This window comes from Rhinolophus sinicus, linkage group LG06, assembly GCF_036562045.2.
Source record: "Rhinolophus sinicus isolate RSC01 linkage group LG06, ASM3656204v1, whole genome shotgun sequence".
Lineage (NCBI taxonomy): Eukaryota > Metazoa > Chordata > Mammalia > Chiroptera > Rhinolophidae > Rhinolophus > Rhinolophus sinicus.
Genome location: NC_133756.1, coordinates 78,443,360 through 78,466,518, shown reverse-complemented (window position 1 = coordinate 78,466,518; position 23,159 = coordinate 78,443,360). Strand labels below are relative to the sequence as shown.

Here is a 23,159-nt window from a genome sequence, read left to right as displayed (position 1 = left end):
ATATACAAACACATAGCATTAAAATAACTATATGTCTTATTGGAAGCCGTAGGATATAAGACCAAATATATAACATCAGTCTGTATTTTCAATCCTCCCAAATGCATCAGTGAGATTAATTTCAGTTTTACTTACTGTGCAATATCTACATCTGCATCTGGTTTGGTGCTCAATTGTTCCAGACAATATATAAAAATCTAAGCCAAAAAATAGGAAGTTTCAGTGAAATGAATGCTTACATGCCAAACTATTTGGACATTAAAAGTAATTTTATATAAATTAAAAAAAACACACCAGAAAAACAGGCCCTGTAAGAGGCATCTATGTATGTATGTATATATATCTCCCATAACATAAGTGATAGAAAATTAAAATCACCTACATTTTGATCCAAATATTTAATTCTTACATATATTTTAGGAAAACACCTTTTCCTTTGACTCACTCACATGCTCACCCATGCTCACCTTTATGTGCCCACAAAGAACTGGTGCCAATCAGAGAATATCCACTCTAGACACGTGTAAACAACTACCATGTCATTTAGTCTGTGCTCCAAAAGAAATACATATAAAGTACCACGAGAACACACACAGGGGAGCATGACAGAAATGAAATATTGGGGTGTTGCTAAAACAAACTGGAATTAATTTTGACCTTGAACTTCATTTTGTTACCTTGCTTACTATATACTAGTATGTACTAATGATGAAAAAAGAATACATTCTAGTCTTATATTAATTTTTGTTCCAAAAGATGCATTAGAGTTGATTGTCCAGCTAGGTCTTATTTTCGGGGAAACACGATATAAATAAGGGGGAGGGATAAATAATTTGCATTATTTCAGGCTCAGGGCATCAGTGCTTTTCTTTGTTACCTGCATGATACTGATGCTCAGCTGGCACACCTCCTCCTGTGTTTTAGGTTGTTGAAAGACCTGTAAGGAAGAATTTTGCTGAAAATTTTTGGACTTAGCTAAGAAAACAAAATTTTTGTTTATGAAGTTCAATATAAAAAGTTAACACATGGAAAACTGCCTCCAGTGTGGGAAACCTTGCTCTGAAGTTGGCCACACATGCAGAGCCAGTCAACAGTGTCCCCACTGACAGAGTTCATCCTGAGAGGACACTGACGTGGAGCTGCCTGCCAATACCTACGGCAAGTGTTGTGTCTGCATACAAAGTGTTAACAATGCAAGTAGTCTACCTACAACACTGAAATTCCCACTTGAATTTTCTGTCAGCCTCTCCTGAAATCAAGACATCAACAACTTATGTAGTCAGATGAAATTAAACAAACAAGCAGTCAGGGAAAAGCTCTCGTGCTGAAATGACTCAAAAATTGACAACCGTGATTCCCAGGGGTTTGTGGGGCAGGTCTGAAACAGACTGAATGTAGCAGAAAACTCACATTGGCTTCTCCAGGCTTGCAGTCGAGAACTCCTTTAAGTGACTGCAGAGAATGTACAATGCACTGTTCAAACTGACATGGCTGGAAGAGAAAACAGGCAGGTCTTAATATTAAAAAACAAGCACTGGTTATTACGACATTTAACAGAAGTGACTATCGCCCTGAACTCTCAATTTTCCAGATGTATGGAACGGAAGAGAGACAGACAAACTGACAAATAATCTAGTCATCAAGATTTCCATTTGGCATGTTTTGCACTTGATATTTACGGTAAAAACAGGTGACTCTTGAGACTCCAAAGTGCATTAATTCAAGAACACAAGTCATGTGTAACTAAGGTTTTTTATCAAAATCTCCCCTTCTGAGGCAAATGACATGATAAAATGCAGATATAATGAGTCCATACTTTCAACACTGCTTGCCTGGTATATTCTGGGTGAGCTCCATCCCCCACCTCTTCCACATCTCTGTTACTTTCAAGAAAATTTAATGTTCACAATAATGATCCAGGAAAAATCCAAGATCTTTCATTCAAAAAGTCATTGGTCATTTTCTGTATCTATTAAATCAGAAAATGAAATTTGGAAAATGTACAATAAATGGCATTCAAAAGAAGTCTGAATGAATCCTAACACCTTAGCTTCTAACTATAGTTAAGGTTTACTTTGTGCCAGGCATTCTGTAGGTGATGGGGTAATAAGGGCAAAACAGACGAAGTTCTCATTAAGTGTATATTCTAAAGACACTAACCATAAAAGTCAGAGTCAACAAAAGTCTTACTTTTTACTAAAAAAAAGTAAAAACTACAGAAATACATGCAATCTCAAACTAGAATAATTATCATGTTGAAAATAAGTGGGAACTCAGAGAAAAATGGTGATGGGAGGGATCTGTTCTCTATAGGACAGTTAAAGAAGGTCCCCTGATACGGTGAGGCCATTTAAGCTGCAATTTGAAGGACACGAGGGACCAGCCCCTAAAAAGAAAAAGGAAGGAGGGAGTGAGCTCAGGGAGAAAGGACAACATGTGCACCGTCCCAGGCAGGGGGGACAAAATCTGGCAGTGCTGAGGGGCCACAATGTGTCACAACCACTGAGCGTGCTCTCAGCAGTTCAAAGATGAGGCTAGGGGTCTGAATTTCATTCAGCGGCACGGAACTGTGCAAGGCTCAAAGTTCAACTCCATCAACTCTGTGCAAAAATCTGCAGTCAGAATCTCTCCTCAGCACACACTTCAATTTTTAAAAGAGTTTGGGGAAAAAAGAATAGCCACCTGTATACAAGCAAAAAGAAAAGAAAAAAGAAAAAAACACAAGTTTATTTTCTTACAAAAAGGAACCCAGCCTTCATGAAAGCTAAAATAGTGCCTCAACTTGAATGCCATTTTGATACTGCACTCTGAGGCCACCAGAGGGCGCCATGTAGAATACTTAAAAGTAGAAGTACCAAAAAAGGGGGATTGGGGAGTTGTTACAGGATGAAATACCAACTGTACAGAACGTATTTAAAGAGTCAAAATGTTTGTCAGATACCTAATCGTATCCATCCAATGTACCTGCCTCAAAAGGTATGAAAATCTAAGATGTTAAAATAGTAACAATCATGAGAATTAAATCCAAAATTCCACTGTGGACAGTTAAATGTTAATGTTCACGTGTGGTTATTGAAATTTCTTATATTAAAATTTGAACCAGATTTTATTTTTGTTTTATATCTATATTAATACAATAAATGGATAGAGAGCATCAGAGCACCCAACAAGTAGTTTCACTTGAACTGGGGCAATCTAAACATCTTTCTTTTCTCTAAAAAAAAAACAAACAAAAAAAAAACCATAGTGCTATCTCTGAGTATTGTCAGTGAATCACCAACTTGGCTGACTGTAACGAGTTATCATAAATCATTCCAGTTCTTCTGAAAGAAGAAAATTCTCAGAATTATCCAAATTTTAAAAAGGCAGAAAATATTTTCAACATGAGAATAAAACAGAATGCTTTCAGATGAGCTGTTTTCAGAGCACTAAAGTGAAGTTCAAATTAAAGATAATACCTCTGCTGAAAGAATAGTGATAATGAGGCAAAACTTAATGTTCATTTCTTTAACTTGATAAGGAATGTTTTCCTATCCCAGTCACAGGGAAAGAAAAACATAGTATCATTTCAAACAAATGGGATTGGTACTACGGAAAAGATAACAAAATGAAAATTAGAGTTATGCAATTTAGGTCATTGTTCAAAGTCTAAATTTTACAGATGTCAGTTAGGTTAAAATAGAGCTGGAATACAGACTTTCATTCTAAGCATTGATTCACTTTATCTCCTAAGTGAGGACCATGTGGAACCAGCTAAATCTCCCATGTCAGCATGTTTCTTCTTCATCTGCCCAGAAGATGGACTGGCTGACACCACAAGTGGAACTTCCCGTGGGTCATTCATCCACAGGCTGGCGTGGTTTTAGTTTTCTGGCTTGTGTGTGTGTGACCAAACACGAAATTAGTTGTTCTATGGCTACAGTTTCTTACCATTATAGTTAAACCTTAAATTGACTACAAACAAGTTTTTACATTAATATTTCAGAGCATTTTCAGAGGCTTACCCTACTATAATCAAACAAAACTTGAGATGCAGCAGCTATCGCATACACACTCACTAGGACTCAGATGTGGCAAGTATCCTACAAGCATACAGTGTGATCTCAAGTGTGGCAGCTATCAGTAAGCACACAGTGGGACCCCAGATGTGGCAGGTATCCTACAAGCGCACTGTGGGATCTCAGGTGTGGCAGCTAGCTATCAGTAAGCACATTCCAGGGTGACTGTGCACAAGACACAGTAACATGAAGGAGGACCTAAAGCCAATACCTATTTTATTGCTAAGTGTTGAATTTATGTCAATTTTTTCAATGAAACATAAATCCTTGAAAACAGATGCTCTATTTTCTCAAATTGAACATAAGTATGTTTTTCATGTCCACAAGAATGATCTGAAGCACACAGCAAAAACTGAGCATCATGGTAACTAGTTGTCTCATCCGCCCTGGCTTATCTCATGTGGGGCAGAATATTCAGTGTGTAATGGTCCAATGGTCCCTTTTGGCCTGGCTTCCAGGTTTGCTGTGATAATTAAGTGAGATAGGGTTATGAAAGAGCTTTGAAGTAAGGCATAACATCACAGGTACTAGTTTAATAAATGAAACCCCTTTAAATGTATACTAAGCTTTGTAGTTTAATGTTTTATTCCACAGTGTCCCATTTAATCTGAACCAACGACACCGTGAAAGTGTTCAGCCTCTTCTTTACCTAGGGGCAGAGAGGTTAAGTGTCTTCTTCAGCATTGCATGGCTATCATGTAACAGAACTAAGGACTGAATCAGATTATGATTCCAAACCCAGTGCAGCAGTTTCCTCACACCAGTACTGTGCAGCAGAAGTACAATGTGAGCCACCAACACAACCACACATGTAATTTTAGATTTTCCGTAACCACATTAAGAAAACTAAAAGGAAAAAATTAGTTTTAATATAATTCATGTAATGAAATATATCAAAATATTATGTCAACATGTAGTCAATACAAAAAGTTGACATGTTTTACATTCTATCTTTTTGTATTGGGTCTTTGAATTGTGATGTGTATTTTACACGAGCCATGGCTCAGCTAGCTGCCATAATGGATGGTTCAGGTCTACCCCACACTTCCCTCCTCTAAATATTTAGTGTGACACAATTAGTAATTGGATAGTTTGTATTTAAATACAAATCATTATGAAAAATAAACCAAATAAATTAAAACAGATTTTTCATTAAAAAATAAATACTTTAAAATACAATACAATGGTTTTACTAAAAACAATAAATTCGCCTAACCAATTTGAAGCCTGATTTAATTTACAAAAATTTGGAAGTAAGCACTGCTGTTGTAAACCACATTGTTTGTTACGCATAAAGTATACTTGTATTTATATTAACTTAAGAAGGAACCTTGAACTTTGGAAGACTAGAAGGGAAAATTTCAACTTGTCAAAAATTCCTCAACTCTCAAAGGAAGACTGTCAGTAAGAAATACAGAAATTTGAGGAAATGAAGAAATATTTCATGGGATTATTGCTTCTCAACAACCTGACTCAAAACAAGTAAGTCATGGGGATTTAAAGTACAGCACAAGGAATACATGAATGACATTGTAATAACTTTGTGGAAAAACGGTGATAACAGGAAAAAAAAACCCCAACTCAACCATTATTTTATAAATAATGGCAAATCAAAACCATTTTATTCTAGTTTTCTTATCTTCTAAGCAGGCAAAAACAGCTAGTTGCCTCCCCAGAATTTGGTCCATGACACATGCGAAAACACAATAAATCATGAAAACTATTTTCAAAGATATTTTAACAACCTACAAGCCCCATCTGAAAAGATGATGATTCTACAATGAAGATCATGGTTATAACTGCTTGCTTGACCTGTGTATATATCTGGAGAGGTTTGTTGTCTGTTTTATTTTGTCTTAGGGGACAGCAATAGTATTTCTTTCCTATCCTGCTTTCCTGAAGAAAAAACAATCAAGTTTCTGAATAACTTAGAATTAAGCATAATCTATTAAAATATGTAATGAAAATGAAAATAGTAAGTGCTAAAGGATGAAGAAAAACCATTCTAAAAAAACCCTATTTTTAAATATTAATATGTATGGTTAGTGTTTGGTAAAAATGACTCTGTCAGAAAATCTTTAAGACATTTACTTTTCTATTTCCAGAAACTACTGAGAGTTACAATACAGAGAGAATACGCTCCTTACCAATATAATAAATCATTTATTTTGAATATAATATAGAATACTAATTTATCATTTAATAGAATTTAAACTTACTAGAGAAGTCAGTCCTTCATTGTCGACAATCCAGTCTTCCTTTTCAGCTAATCTCTTTATTTCTACAGGGAAAATAAACACACAAGCACTTTTTATTAGTTATCTCACTGAAATTTATACAGATAAAACTCTGTAGAGGCTATTGTTTTTAATTGTTCTTTTATAGCTCTATGAAAAACTGGTGAAAGCAGGGATAGAATATAATTCTGGTAGACTCAAGGATTTAAATATGTATTGCTCACTAGATTTTTCTAATAAAATATTAACGATAATAAAAGTTTTTACTGCATAGCCCAATTTGGAGAATGCTAGGCTAAATTTTCCAGTAACTTTAGACAATTTATTATTTATTCAGTATTCTTGGTAATATTAAACATGCACAAAATAAACTACAATATTCTTCTCCTATAATTTCTAATGAACAATTCAGATTCTGTTTTAATCCTATACATTCCTGACAATGGGCAGTTTGGTTCTCACTTGGCTAAAGGAATGCCACCTGAGCAAACCTTTAGCACTGCATCTATCTCACGTCATCGACCAGGGGGGTGGTGGTGGGGGGTGGTGGTGGTGATGAATTAAGAAGAAACTGCTCAGTTTCCCACCTGGATTCCATTCCCTCTCTGTTTGCAGAGTTTATTATCGCCAGTTCTGTACAGATGTGAACTTCCTACTTATAAGTCCTGGTGACAGATAGTCATGACTTACGTCATTAATAATACTGTTCTTGAATATTTTTGAAAACATTTAATACCCAAAGGGCTGCTTTGTAAAGATAACCTTAATTGTTTTTTATAATCATATGTAAAAATCCTGAAAATTCTAAAAAGTAAGTATAAAGAAAATGAGCATCACCTATAATTTCTACTATCCAGAGAACCATTGTTAATAGTCTATCTTCTGATTTTACATCGATAGTTCTAAACTTTTAAAATACATATATATATATATACATATATATACACACACACATATATATATATATCCACTGTGTATATATATATATATTTTTTCAAAATTAGGATAATACTTTATATACATTTTATATTCTAGTTTTTCAGCTTAACATTTGCCATAATGATGTTCCTATATCCTTAAATATTTTTAAAGTATATCTATCTCTGTTTCTGCATGTTCTGGCATCTCAAGTTTTGAAAAGAATTCCTTTTGAAAAAATTCGATTGAGCAGCTATAGATGATCTAAAATACTCACATTTCCATAAGAGTAATTTCTTGTTTTCAAGACTTTGGAAGCTGGAAAGAGGTGGCATATTCAGATAATCATTGTCTAGTTAATGTTACCAATTTTCTTAACATACCTTCTGCTGTGCTCTGCAGTGTGACCATCACACAACGTACTCGGAGATCCAAAATGAGATCCTGAATAGTCTGTAACATGTCATTAGGAATTTCTAGGGCGGTCAATGATTCATAAGTAAGCCTATAAAACAAACACAACGAAAGTGGGCAAAGTGCAATCGCCAAGCAATTCCTGTCATTATTTGGGCCATCCTATTATGATTCATTATGGAGTTTTAAGTTACAACATTCTGTTGAAAACAAGGCGAAGGTAAGACCCTAACAGGGATTATAATATAACAGTAACACTGAATTAAACAATAAAAGATGCACACCCAGTGTGACATTCTCATTAAATATAAACACCAGGAAGGTTTAAGAGCTTGCTAGGGAAACAGTAGAAGCAAAGGACAGAAAGTAAAATTCTTTGGAGAATGCATTAAAATTCGTATCCCATACTGAGTATATTTTTAAGACAAAAATATATTTACACTTTTCAGGAGAATGTGTCCATATTTACCTCATAGTCTGGATGACATGAGTGAGCCACTGTCCAGAGAGCTCGGACTTCACCTCCCAGCCTCCGTACTGCCTCACCACCCCCTCGGGGATGCTAAGTGGGAGCAGTGCTCCACGGACCAGCTTCACAAGACAGTGCATGACTTCCTGAATCATTTTCTAGACAATAATAAACAAGTAAACTGCATTAAAAGTCACTAGCTTGATTAAATCAAACAAAGGATTCTGTCTGAATGATGATAAATATCTTGAACATAAATAAAGTCTTCTAATATGGTTGAGAAAAATCCTACCCTGTAAAAAAGTCTCCACACCTACCCTTAACTTACCTTAAAATCATTTTGTCTTTGCCTTACATTCTTTGATCTTTCTATCTGGCCTGACTTCTCAGCAGTCTTTAAAAAAAAAAAAAAAAAAAAAAAAAAATTATCTTTAGAAATATTTACAAAAATAAGAAATGCTTTAGGGGTTGTATATAAAGAAAGCATGAAATATGGTTATACCTTGATTAAAAGGAATGTATAAGAAATAATCTAAGTTTCTGATTAAAGGATGACTAATCAGAAAGCTTTTCTTATTCCAACAAGAAGTTATTCATCTTCCTAAAGCATTTAAATATAATTCCCATAAATAAACCTAAGCATTAAGTTGAAACTACCTTTTTTGGAAGGGAATTTCATATATTGTTTTCATCAACAATTTTATATGGTTAAACCAAAAAGTATCATATCCATGATAACATTTCTCAACATCACTTCTCACTAACTAGAAGTATGGAAGTAAAAGAGCAAACGCTGGGTTAATGTCTAGTAATATATATTTTTTTTAATTAAATTTATTGGGGTGACAATTGTTAGTGAAATTACATAGATTTCAGGTGTACAATTCTGTATTACATCATCTATAAAATTGTCTAGTAATATTAAGACATCCATTCTGTTCCCTTAACAAATATTTATGAATACAAGCATTATAACTGGCATTTTATTTTTTATAAATTATAAATTACCGCTCTTCTTTTCAGAGGTTTTACAGTCTAATTTGAGAAAATGTATTACAGAATTCTAGAATTAATTTTTTATCTATTTACTGATAGCCATGTTTTTTTCTGATATTTCTCTTCTCCTTAATACTACTTTACATTGATTAAAAGAGAAATCTATTCAACTGGATTTCAGTTAACTTTTTATTGTTATATAAAACAAATATTATTATATATAATTACTATATTATTACATAAAATGTCTTAAGAAAGGCAAGCTTAGGAAACTTTCCAAATAAAGAAGTAGGGACAAAATGGTACAATGTGAAAGAAAATTCTGATATTTCCTTAAGACAATGCCAAAATTATCCTTTAACGTTAAAATATTCATGTATTATTAGTTAGAGACATGTCAAGAGAACTTTCACGTTAAGAACAAATGCATTATAAATGACTATGATATTGACTTCAAGTTAATTTAAAATACAAGTAACGCTACACATATTGACATGAATGCCTAAGAGTAAGGATTGCTGAATATTTTCAACAAAAATATCAGAAATACCTGATAAAAAGTGGTCAATATACACACAGATACACAACTCTTCAGGCTCTAACTTACACGTATTTCAAAATTTTGTATTAAAACTGTGCAGCTTTTTATCATTTTTTGTTTGTAGAAATGTACTTTTGCTTTGAAAGAATTAAAGTTTAGTTTCCAAAATTCACCTTAATGATTCAATAAGCAAATTCCTAAGTTCACTGGCAAACAACACTCAGAATTCTTTGTACACCAAGATTTAACTCAGAAATTGATGTGTTTTTTTTCCCTTTATTTTTAAAACAAATGAGAAGTGATTCAAGTGCTTTTGAGCCACAGTGAGAAGTGACCAGAGAGGCCAGTGTCGGGGGCATGGCCAGCTGGAAGCATGCTGCACTAACCCAGTGACAGCCTCTCAGGCTAAAGGAGGTGGACAATTGGACCACTGCAATGGCTCTGACCCAGGCTTCTGAGGTGTCTCAATGAGAAATGAGACATGTCAGGAGTGACTTCCATCGAGCAGTCAGATATGTTTAAATGACCCTGAATGTCTGTTAGCCTACTTTCTGTTACCGTCAAGTGTGCTGTTGTGATTCAGAATAATACTTGGTGATACAGTGGCCCAGGTGTAGAAAAGCAGATGCACAGCCCCTACTTACTGAAGTGAGAAACAGCTATTCTGTAAATGTTGCAGTTTCCCAGGTCTTAGTTTTACACATTTTTTTCTGTATACTTGCTCACTAATTTATTCTTATGGCTTCAAATACCATTCCTATCTAATGCCTTCCTATTTGGGGTTCTGCACCAAAGGCCAACGTGTGTGTCTGGTGGGCTGGGGATAGCTTCCCCACACCAACAAACAATTCTCTGGACACCACATCAGTGTCCTATAATTCAACTCAATTCTGACACTACCTGCTGTCAGACTTCAGCTAATGGTTCAGTCCTACAAGACCACCACACCCAACACATACACACACACACTTCAGATGCCAATCACAAGACCAGATTGTCACCTGTGCTTCTGACTGACTAGCTATAGACTGGAGGTTCCTATGAAGCCCTCCTTGGGTTCAATTAATCTGCTAGAGTGGCTGAAAAACTCAGAGAAACATGATACTAGATACCAGTTTAGTATAAAAGGATGTACCTCGGCAGCAGCCAGATGGAGGAGACGCACGGGACCACGCATGTGGAAATGTGGGGAATTTCCGTGCCCCTCTGAGCCCACCACTCTCCCAGAATCTCCACTTGTTCACAACCCAGAAGTTCTCAGAATGCTTCCTTTTGGATTAGTATGGAGGCTTCATTACACAGGCGTGACTGATTAAATCATTGGTCACTGGTGACCGATTTAACCTCAAACCTCTCTCCCCTCCCTGGAAATTAGAGATGGGACTGATCTTGAAGCACAAAGTCTGCTCTCCTCAAGACCAGCCCTTCATCCTTAAGTGGGGACCTAAGCCACCTCATTAACATAACAAAATATATCTTTATCATTCCTCACTTAAGAGATTCCAAGGGATTTAGGAGCTGTATGACAGAAATGGGAGGACAAAATTATTTATTATAAATCACAATATTACACTTCCAAAAGTATATACCCAGCCCAAATCTTTCCTGAGGCCCAGATTTCAATTTCAGACTGCTTACCTGATGTTTCTTCTTGAATAACTCACAGAAATGTCAAATCCAACACACTACAAATGAAAAACTGGTATTTTCCTCCAAGCATTATTTCTCAAGTAGTTCTGACTTTGAAAATGGCATACCTACTCACTTGGGAGCCCATCTGGGAGCTGTCCCTGAATTCCTGTCCTCACCATCCTCATGTGATCACAGTAAGTCAGGTCAACACTACTTCCAAGACACAAATGAAATTAATCTATACTTTTCTCTTCACCTTAAGTGACAAAACCTTAATCCCACCTGCCTGGACAGCCTCAAGAGCTTCCAGATTTTGACTTTTGTTCCCTGCCAACTCATTCTTGAAAAGGCAAGTGGATTGGTTTTTATTAAAACCCAAAATCTGGTCAGGTTACTCCACCACTCAGAGTCCTTCCGTGGGTTCACAGAGCACTCAGAGTACAAGCTCCTTACCACGGTGTGTGCTGGCACCTGCCGCTCCTCCGGCCTTGTCTCTTGCTTCTCCTGACACCCTCACCCACTGCTTACTGGAGTCCAGACGCTGCGACTTCGTTTCTCACAGGTGCAAAGCCCCTTTCCTGAGTTCTGTGTGTATGGTTCTCTGCCTAATGCATTCTTCCTCAATCTTTTGTGTGGTTGTTTCCTTTTCAGACTTCAAGTTTCCATTTCAATACCATCTCCACATAACGACCTTCTCTGACCTCCATCCCACTACTGATATTCTGTATCTTAAGACTCTACCATGTTCCCCAAAAATAAGATCTAGCCGGGCCATCAGCTCTAATGCGTCTTTTGGAGCAAAAATTCACATAGCACCCAGTCTTACTGTACTATAAGACCCGGTGTAATATATAATATAATATAATATAATATAATATAATATAATATAATATAATATAATATAATATAATATAATATAATATAAAATAATATAAAATAATATAATATAAAATAATATAATATAATATAAAATATAATATAATATAATATAATATAATATAATATAATATAATATAATATAATATAATAATACAATACAATACAATACAATACAATACAATACAATACAATACAATACAATACAATACAATACCGGGTCTCCTATTAATTTTTGCTCCAAAAGATACATTAGAGCTCATGGTCTGGCTAGGTCTTATTTTCGGGGAAACACGGTATTTGTTTCTTTTATAGCTATGACCAAAATTTTGGGGTTTTAAAAATTTATTTTGGTTCTATTTCTCCAGGAGGGAAGAGGCCATGTTTATGGTGGCAACTATTTTACTTATATTGCATACATGTATTTTAAAAGTTCGTGTGTGTTATTGTGTGTACACACGAGTGTACGTGCGCACGTGTATCGATACTTGGACACAGAGGCTATTCAGGGAATCCAACAGCTATCTGCTGAATCAAGATCACCAAGGGTCAAGGCTCTTCAGAACCTCCTGGAATACGTATCAAAAAGCACGAGGGCCCTGAATACTACAAGGTTAGTCTGACGGCCTTCTTTACTGTGCAGAAGCTTTTAAGTTTCATATAGTCCCATTCGTTTATTTTAGCTTTGACTTCCATTGCCTTTGGAGTCAAGTTCATAAAATGCTCTTTGAACCCAAGGTCCATAAGTTTAGTACCTTTGTTTTCTTCTATGCAGTTTATTGTGTCAGGTCTTATGCTTAAGTCTTTGATCCATTTTGAATTAATTTTGGTACTTGGTGACAAATAGCAGTCCAATTTCATTCTTTTGCACGTGGCTATCCAATTCTCCCAGCACCATTTATTGAAGAGGCTGTCTTTCCTCCATTGCATGCTTTTAGCTTCTTTGTCAAAAATTATCTGTCCATATTTATGTGGTTTTATTTCTGGGTTCTCAATTCTATTCCATTGGTCTATGTGTCTGTTTTTCTGCCACCACCATGCTGTTTTGATTATTGTAGCCCTGTAGTACAAGCCAAAGTCAGGGAGTGTGATACCTCCATTATTGTTCTTTTTCCTTAAGATTGCTTTGGCTATTTGGGGTCTTTTGTGGTTCCAAACAAATCTGATGATTTTTTGTTCTATTTCTTTAAAAAATGCCATTGGGATTTTGATGGGGATTGCATTGAATCTGTATATTGCTTTGGGTAATATGGCCATTTTAACTATGTTGATTCTTCCAATCCATGAGCACGGAATGTCTTTCCATTTCTTTGTGTCTTCTTCAATTTCTTTCAAAAATGTCTTATAGTTTTCAGCATATAGGTCTTTCACATCCTTGGTTAAGTTAGACAGCCTTCTTTAAAAAACTTGAAGTCCTGAGTCCCCCCCCCATGGCAGCCTGGTCCTTTGAAGGAGGTCTGCAGGACATAATCCTGTGATGTGCTTCTGAAAAGTCCCAAGGACTCAGTGCTTCTCCCGAAGATTCCAGATGCCAGCGAAAGGGATGAGCAGAGGTTTGAGGATTGTGTGAATGCAGGGCATGGAGAACTGCTGCAGGAGTGGAAGGCAGTTGTTGCTGAGGGGCCCAGCACCCATGCGGTTCCAGGAGGCACAGAACACTGGCATCCTGCACTGGGAAATCCATGGGAAGGACTTTGTGAGGGTTAATTCTGTGTGTCAACCTGACTGGTCCGTGGGATACCATGAAATTTGATTCAACATTACTCTGCATGTGTCAGTGAGGTTGTCTCTGGACTAGAGGAATACCTGAAGGAAGCAGCCTGCACTCCTCAGTGTGGATGGTCCCATCCAATCAATGTGAGGCCTGACTAGAACAAGAAGGCTGACCCTCCTTAGAGGAAGGAGGAGTTCCTACTGCTGGACTGCATGAGATGCAACACCTGGCCTTTCCAGCCCTCAGACTGGAACTGAAACCATGGAATTTCTGGGTATTGTCCTGCTGCCCTTCAGACTGGAACCCTACGATGAGTCAGTCTCCTACGCTCAGAATGGATCCCCACAGTAGGTGCTCTGAGTCTCCTGTTCTCGCACTGGATGCCCACAGTGGGTGCTGAGTCTCCTGCCCTCACAATGGATCCCCACAGTGGGTGCTCTGAGTCTCCTGTCCTCACACTGGATCCCCACAGTGGGTGCTCTGAGTCTCCTGTCCTCACACTGGATCCCCACAGTGGGTGCTGAGCCTCCTGTCCTCACACTGGATCCCCACAGTGGGTGCTCTGAGTCTCCTGCCCTCAGACTGGATCCCCACAGTGGATGCTGAGCCTCCTGCCCTAAGACTGGATCCCCACAGTGGATGCTGAGTCTCCTGCCCTCACACTGGATCCCCACAGTGGGTGCTCTGAGTCTCCTGCCCTCACACTGGATCCCCACAGTGGGTGCTGAGTCTCCTGCCCTCAGACTGGATCCCTACAATGGATGCTGAGTCTCCTGCCCATCAGAGTGGATCCCCACACTGGCTGCTGAGTCTCCTGCCCTCACACTGGATCCACAGTGGATGCTGAGTCTCCTGCCCATCAGAGTGGATCCCCACAATGGATGCTGAGTCTCCTGCCCTCAGACTGGATCCCTACAGTGGATGCTTAGTCTCCTGCCCTCAGACTGGATCCCCACAGTGAATGCTGAGCCCCCTGCCCTCACACTGGATCCCCACAGTGGATGCTGAGCCCCCTGCCCTCACACTGGATCCACAGTGGATGCTGAGTCTCCTGCCCATCAGAGTGGATCCCCACAGTGGATGCTGAGTCTCCTGCCCTAAGACTGGATCCCCACAGTGGATGCTGAGTCTCCTGCCCATCAGAGTGGATCCCCACAGTGGATGCTCTGAGTCTCCAGTTTGCTGCTCTTGGGACTTGTTAACCTCCATAATCATGGGGGCCAATTCCTTAATCTCTTTCTTTTTACATATATGATTAGAAACAGCATGAACATCCTATTATTTCTGTTTTTCTGAACCCTGACTAATACAGACCTGGTTCAGTGTGCTATGGAGGAAGGGATGGAACTCTAAAAAAAAGGTGTAATTTATCTCAATGAAGGGTCAGGCCAGTATAAAACCGTAAGTATCTCCTACTCGATCTGCCACAGCACCTAATGCTGAACTTTATACCTAGTGGGCAATTTGTTCAATGAGAAGATTAATTCATAGTCCTTTGTCTGTGATATATTTTCAAATCAAAGAATAAAGTGAAAACCCATTAAAAACATATCAAAATTCAGGCTAAATTTTGCCAGAACAATTTTGCCCACCAAACAGGTGCTAATGAACGCATGATGACATCTACTGAACAGTATATTGTAAACTTCAAGGACCTATCTACACATATATGAAAACTGGGAGCGGTATTGGAGGTGAGTGAAAAAGGGGAAGGGATTAAGAAGTACAAATTGGTAGTTACAAAATAGTCATGGGGACATAAAGCACAGGGAATATAGTCAATAATATGGTAATAACTATGTATAGTGCCAGGTGGGTACTAGACTAGTCAGGGGGGGTCACTTCTTAAATTATATAAATGTCTAATCACTATGCTGTACTCCTAAAATCAATACAAAATAATGTTGGATGTTATCTGTTATTGAAAAATTTAAAAGCGGAGGTGAAGGTGAAGGGGAATAAGAAGTTCAAATTTCTGGGTATAAAACAAATAAGTCACGGGGATGGTATGTACAGCATGGGGAATGTAGTCAATCATATTGTGATAGCGTGGTACAGTGTCAGATGGTTCCTGACTTATCACGATGATCACGTCTTTAAGTATATAAATGTTGAGTAATTATGTTGTACACTTGAAACTAATATAATATTGTATGTTAGCTATATTTTTAATAAAAATCTTAAAAAAAAAACCTTCAAAAGAAGAAAAGAACAGTGGAGGGGTTAGGGGAATTTGTTGTAAGGCATAACTTTTGCAATTGTTAATTTTAAAACAGCTACTTGTTTTAATCTGATGAAGAATTGAACAACTCCAACATATTGAATCATGTAAGGTTTGCTCTATTTTTTTAATCTAATTTTGGAACATAAAGTGCATTTTAATTTATATACTATGACTTCTACAACTTTTTAAAATGCAGATTCCTAATATTCAAAAATTATTTGGATGCTTTAAATTTTTTCATCCCCAAATATACTATATTTAAAATACAGCTAAAGGTGAAATCTTAACCTACTATTAACCATTTCGTTAACTAACAACCTTAACTCTTTCCTGCATACACAGACCAAAACTACTTTGTGGTGAGACCAACGGCTAGATTTCACTGTTCTGATTCACATATATTATTTCACATGGGCTTGACTGGTTTGAAGAACTATTTTTTAAACTGTTGGAAACTCCATCTATATCTTTAACGGATGGGCTCTTAATAAAATAAAAATAGTTCTAATAACAAGAAAAATACGAAATTTCAAGTAAATTGTGTAAAATATTAGAGCTTTCTTAAATGAGATAAAACACCAACTCTCAAAAGCCCATAACTCTTCCTAATATTAGTTTAATTAATTTAATTTAGCTTCTAGAGCTCACTCACTCACAGATTGACATGGTAGACACACTTTCCTAACTCCTCCATTCCTTTCTGTCCTTTGTTGTCTTTCTAGCTTTTTACAAGTGAGTAAATAGTTTTAAAACATGCCCAAATCTGTAGAGCACATTATATGTAATTAGTAATTATTACTATAAACTTTTAAGAAAATTCTATAAATATAAATAGGTAGAAACACCACAGGCATATCCAACTCAGTACAACTAATTAAAACTATTTTTTCAGTACTAATGTTGCTCATGAATTTGGAAGTAGCCCATTTATTTTGCATCTATAACCAAATATTTTATTTACATTTATACCACAACTAAGTATAACCTACAAGGAACGAAAATGTATTCCCTTTTCACTAAAAAAAATCTCAGACTGAAAACTCTTAGGATTTTATAAACTCTAAAATGACTCACAATAAGGCCACTACTGTCCATATGTGATGGGCCTTCTATAGGAACCAATCCAATTGGAAGGAAAAAATACACTTGGCTAGAAACAAATAACTAGGTTTAAAATCCATTTCCTAAGGGAATGATTCTTTAGATGAGTTAATCTATCTTGATATTATTTAACACTACTCTAGTAGTTAATCAATCCAGTATTTCTAGTGCTATTAAACTTTTTGTTCACTGAATACCTATTATGTACCAATGAGATTTCCAATGCTGGAATAAATATTTATTCCAAAGAATAAGAGCAAATTCTTATTTATCTGCCAGACACTGTTATAAGCTCTTCACTTACATTAACTCACTTAATTCTGAAACCAACCTACGGAAGTGGACACAGAGAAGTGAAGTTATTTGCCTAAAGTCACAGTGCGTAAGTGATAAATACTGGGTGTTTCTAATGCGACACTAGTGTTCTGTAAGAAAATACATGAACACTACTGTCCAAGACATTGATATGGAAGCCTCAACCCTTCCCAGTCTGATTTAGAGATAGAGCAGGTAAGAAGTAGCTATGACACCACGAGTGTGCAGCCATCCCCCATGGTGAGAAATGGCAAGAATCCCAAACCTGTTCCCAGCACACAACTCTCGTCCAGCTGAGATGAATGAAAATGTGAATTGATGGGGAAATGTTTAAAAGCACAACACTGAGAAAACTTTTTCAGGACACGTATAAATAAAGCACATAACTGACATACTGCTGAAACGAAAGGAAGAAGAAAATACAGTGATAACTCATGCTTAAGAGACTGGTTCTTCCGCACTAAGGAAGTTGTTTTTCATGCATTATCATTTTTTGTTTTTGTTTTCCATACACTAAGTAAATTTTTTGGTTAGATAACTAACCATTCATGTAAACAAAGCTCTAGGGATCTCCTAGATTTAAAAGAGATAGTGGACAAGTAAGAATTAAACATATAATGGAAAAACCAAAAAACTCCCCAGAGAACAACTGTTTCTTTAAGTGCAGCATAAATGTATGTCCACAGTCCAACGAGACAGATGGACCCCTGAAGTAAGACGTTCTGCCAAGAAAGAGAGGTCTTGAACCTTAAAGGTGTGCCTTGGTGTTATACAAAAAAGCAAACACTGTTTAGCCCTTTTCCACATCTACTTTCTGTGCTAGCAAGTGCAAAAGAAGCAGGATATAGCCTGTACCTTCAGGAAGACCCCTACCTTTCCAGCTCTCTCAGGGCTGGGACGAGTTCTCTGTGGAGACAAAAAACCAGAGCTGCCTCCTCCATGTCACAAGTGGCGCCTCCCTGGCACCTCGAGGCATTTCAGGACATGAGCTCTCCATGGGGCACTCAAAGGGAGACTACAGAGTGATGAGTCTAAGTTCCACAGGCGATGCATGTAAGTCAGAGTCACTACTTTAGGTTCATAATTTCTATGCCACCAATTATGTTATGATTAACACACTAAGTAAATGTGTGATCTGTGAAAACATAAAGGCTGATCACAGAGGGCTAGACAACAAAATCTTTCAATTCTTTCCAACTAGGAAATTCCATAATTATATGAGCTTAGGATCCGTATGCAAGCTGCTAACATTTTATCCTTGTTTTATCACTTGTTTAAGAGTCCACTGCACAATAGTTTCATCCATAATTTGGCCTGGCACTATACTCACTTGAGAATCCGTGAAAATATTTTTGTTTTTCTTTATCTCATTTAAATCCCCACAATCACCTTTTGTGAAAATGCCCTTACTATTTTCTTTTTACAGTTGAGGAAACTGAGTCTCAGGAAATTAACTTCTTCAAGGTCATATAGCTGTTAGTGTAAGGGTTTTACAGCATTTTTAACTAATCTTAAAATATATGACAATAGTTATAGGTGCTGGGCTGCTAAGGTTTTAAAAAGTCACTTCAGAATCTAAAATTTTTAAGACTAGAAATTCACAATGAGTTAGCTACATATATAGTCAAATATGTATACATACCTCACTGAAAAGGCTTCCATTAACATATGAAATCCAGAGTTTCCAGAAGTTAGGCAGCTGACTTAAAACAAGCTTGGTCAATTTTTCAACAAATGCCACCTGGTGGGGAGTTTTGTATCTCCATGCTAAGGCAGGAATGGGTGAGAAGAAAAATACTATAAATACACTTTTGAATCAAGAATAGAAATCTGTTTCAATATATTGCTGCTCCTCCGCCTAGAAACATGTCCCACTCTGGCTGCAGACCTTTAATTTGCCAAAAGACCAGTATTTCCTTTTCCATATCACACTACCAACACCTGCCGGAAGACAATACACTCTCACCAGAGGCTCTGTTTTTCTCATAAGGGCATGGCAGGTAGGGGAGGGGCAGGCAGGTCAGGAGGTCACACAAGCAGGGAGGGCTTCACAGAGGCTCATGCTATGGCTTTTCAACCTTGTTGTCTTCAGGATGTTGTACTTCTCTTCAAAAAGTTATGCCTTAACACAGCAAAGTAAGGAAAGACAGGGCTCCCCCACATTCAGTAACTGAATTTGAGGCTAATATCAACTTGTTAGAAATGCCACTATACCCCCTATGTGGTGAAAATTTAAGAAGTCACATTACCACAAAGGAACATATTCAAGAACAATCATGTAATGAATAGCTCCTCCCATAATAAAGGAATTTAAGAAAAATAAAAATATTGGAGCCTCCTGGGTTCCACATAATTTAATGCAGTTTTTGCTGTAAGTGGGAAACAAGGTCTTACAGATTTCTTATGGGAAGAGTAAATCTGTGGGAAGAAAACAAAGGCAGTAATTCAGGGAACATTCATCGCTTTCAGTCTCTCCCATCTTCCTCACGGTCTCCTCGGCCCTCCATGCCCTGCCTCCTGGCCCTGCGGCTCTGCGGCAGAGCCCCCAGCAGGAGCAGGGCAGGAACCCCACTGCCAGTTTCCAGTTAGACCACGGAGTGTGTCTGGGGTCAGCTGCTAACTTCCATTCACAGACACATCAGGAGGAGATGTCCATTAATTCCTTCACCAACTTACCAGCTTCCTTTCAAAATACTCCCAGGCAAAAAGTTTTGTTAATACTATTGCTGTTATTCTAGTGCAGGAGGGTGGACTTTATTTTTAAATGTTTACTAATTCTCTAAATAGACAATATATGGTTAGAAAAGAGAACTGAAAAGGTATATGGTGCAAAGTCCACCTCCGACCCTCATCCCCCACTGCCTAGTTTGCAACTCCAGCCGTAAGAAACCACTATTATTAGTTTCTTGTGATTCTTCCTGAGAAGTCTTTTATACACACAGCAAACAAAATATGTATTCTGCCCCCACCCAAATGTTCTCACAAATGAAAGCATACTAAATACACTCTTTTGACACTTAGATTTTTCTTTTTTTGACAATGAATCCTGGAGTTCTTCCATATTCATACATAAATGCTTACTCTTTTTCTCCCCATAGTCACATAGTATTACATATTTTGGAAGTATCATGATTTAATAAGTGCCCTTCTAAGGGACAAGACTGTTCCCAGTCTTTTGCAGTTAAAATTCATGCCTGAACCAGTAACGTGGTCCTCATCGTTTAAGCGTATGTGCACACCAATGTCCTCGATTTGCGATGGGTCCCGTCCCAGTAAACCCACCGGGAGGTGAACATACTGTAAGTCGCAAATGCATTTACTACACCTACCCTGCCAAACACCATAACTTAGACTAGCCTGCCTGACACACGCCCGGAAGCCAATACCTGACAAGGTCGGCACGGGGCTCACTGGAGCACGGGCTGCTGACCTTGGTGACACCTGGATGGCTGGGGTTGCGGTCACTGCTGCTGCCCAGCAGCACAAGACATACCATATGGCATGAGCCCAGGGAAAAAATCAAAATTCAAAATTGTAAGGGACCAGCTGTGTACATACAAATTCTCAGAACAAGAACCGCTGGGTCCAAGAGTGCATGGAGTTGTGATTTTGATATGTATTATTACATTGACCTCTACAGGGATTATTTACACTCCCACAAGCAACACATGGAAGTTGTACCTTCCTTATAACCTCACCAATGAACAAACAGAACACATAAAACCCCAAACAATAAATACGGGGTGTTTTGCCAAACTAGTATCTCACTGTAGCACTGCGCCTTTTTAATTTTTATTATGAGTGAGGTTGAGTACCTATTCATATGCTTAAGAGCCATGCAGACTCCCTTCCTGTGGCCTGTAGAGCCTCTTTATTTATGGGGCACACTAGCCCTTTGTCTATGCCATGAGTTGTGGGGAAAAGTGTTAAATTCAGTTGTAGTATATGGTAAAGCCCGGTTCTTTATATAGGACATTCAGCCAATATATACCGAATGTCCATTATCTGCTAACTGTGGGGCTGCACTCCAAGTCCCCCTATACTGCAAGTAGACGCTTACATGGTTTCTTCCGCAAAATTAATGCTTCAAAAGATCTGAGCTTCTCCATGCAGCTATACTGACCATAATTTTGTATATCCCTATTTGAGGAACTCATGTGGTATCCTTTCCTCATCTATTCTTTGCAGGGCTTGTTTACTGGGGAGTTAAGAGTGGAAGCAACCTAAGCTGACTCAAGTCCCCACCGACTCTGAAGCTGGACAAGCTCTCTGTGCAGTCTGACCTGGCTTACTCCACACCCATGTACTCTAAGACACAGAAGACAGTCTCAACCATCAGTCTGTCGTCAGAGAATGCCTCCATCCCACAGAAAAATAGGGAACATTGCCTTCACCAATTGAAAAGAAAAATTCTTTTTGAAAACCACAAAATAAGGGAACAGAAAGTAAACTCAGCTTCTCTCTTGTTAAATCCATCACTTAGTATTCTAATTGAAATGATTTTATGATAGGAGAAGTATTTGGAGAACTGGAAGTAAAAACATAACAAACCAATTCTAAAGGACTTCCAAAAAGATTCCTTCAGCTGAATCTCTTTACAGCAAGTTAATCAGTAAATTATTTTGTCTGAGTTCACCAGCTAATAATTCAGCTACTGAACAGTACTGCGACGTGATCCCATACTGAGCTGGAGGTGCTGCAACTACTTAATGTATAGGCACTTGATCATCTAGGTTTTTGGAAAACAGATGGGTTACTCCAGCCTGCTGCCTAATGACAGAATAATTCTCAGTCTCGTGCTTCATTTGATCTTTTCATTATTAGCAGATTCTTTATACCTACGTATGTACGTATATACATATGTATGTATGTATGTATGTATGTATGTATGTATGTATGTAATGGGAATCCTTTCCCGCATTCCTTCTAAGTCTACTTCATTCAAGTAGACAGATCATTATAACTGAAAAATGATTTTGGATTTTCTTTTCTTACTGAATCAAACATGTCCTAGTTAATTTCCACATGCTATACACTGACAGGATAGCTTCAAGAGTTATTTTCTAAGACTGATGAAAAGAACTAAGGGGACATGACAGGAATGTCCAATTTTTTTCAATAGAAATTAAAAGTTTGTAGGCTCATAAATTTTGCTTTGACCACAAAGTCAAGAATGAGCTTCCTCAACTTTATTTATACCTATTTTTAACTGTAAGCAATGTTTTATAATATTCTAATTTCAAGTGATAATTTTAGGGAAAATAAACTTAAATTATTTTACTTCCACCTCTAGCCAGGCTGGAGTAATAAGAATTGGATTTAACCTCCAGTCATAAACAACCAGAGACTGGGGAAATATGTATATAAACACTGTTTCCAGACACTGAACAGGAGGAAAGGGAAATGTGGGGTCCACCACTGCCCTGGCTTTCTGCTGCAGACAACAGAGGCAAAGGGAGGAGGAACCCCAGTAAAGCTCACTGGCCTTTCTGAGTTGGAACGATGGATTTCAAGGAGGTGGAGGTGACTGGAAAACGCAGGGAAGAATGACAGAAAGGAGGAGCTACGTAGAAAATGAGCTCCAAAAATCTGCATGAGTCTCGGTTTTTACTGCGAGCCGGTGATGCATTTGTAGTATACGGTTGATGATCCCCAGACATCACA

General features: G+C 37.7%; 1 protein-coding gene across 4 annotated transcripts in view; it reads right to left on the bottom strand.

Moving 5' to 3' along the window:
- Positions 1-23,159, bottom strand: part of EXOC2 (exocyst complex component 2) — a 246,195-nt gene that overhangs the window by 85,459 nt on the left and 137,577 nt on the right. For 3 of the 4 annotated variants that reach the window (XM_019714889.2, XM_074335320.1, XM_074335322.1), the window contains 8 exons: positions 19,138-19,262; positions 8,425-8,490; positions 8,097-8,254; positions 7,597-7,718; positions 6,278-6,339; positions 1,411-1,491; positions 878-937; positions 136-197 (listed from right to left, as the gene is read on the bottom strand). In XM_019714889.2, the coding sequence (XP_019570448.2) occupies positions 136-197; positions 878-937; positions 1,411-1,491; positions 6,278-6,339; positions 7,597-7,718; positions 8,097-8,254; positions 8,425-8,490; positions 19,138-19,262 (736 nt within the window). The remainder of the gene's footprint in view (positions 1-135; positions 198-877; positions 938-1,410; positions 1,492-6,277; positions 6,340-7,596; positions 7,719-8,096; positions 8,255-8,424; positions 8,491-19,137; positions 19,263-23,159) is intronic. The other variant, XM_074335319.1, reaches the window with a different exon arrangement.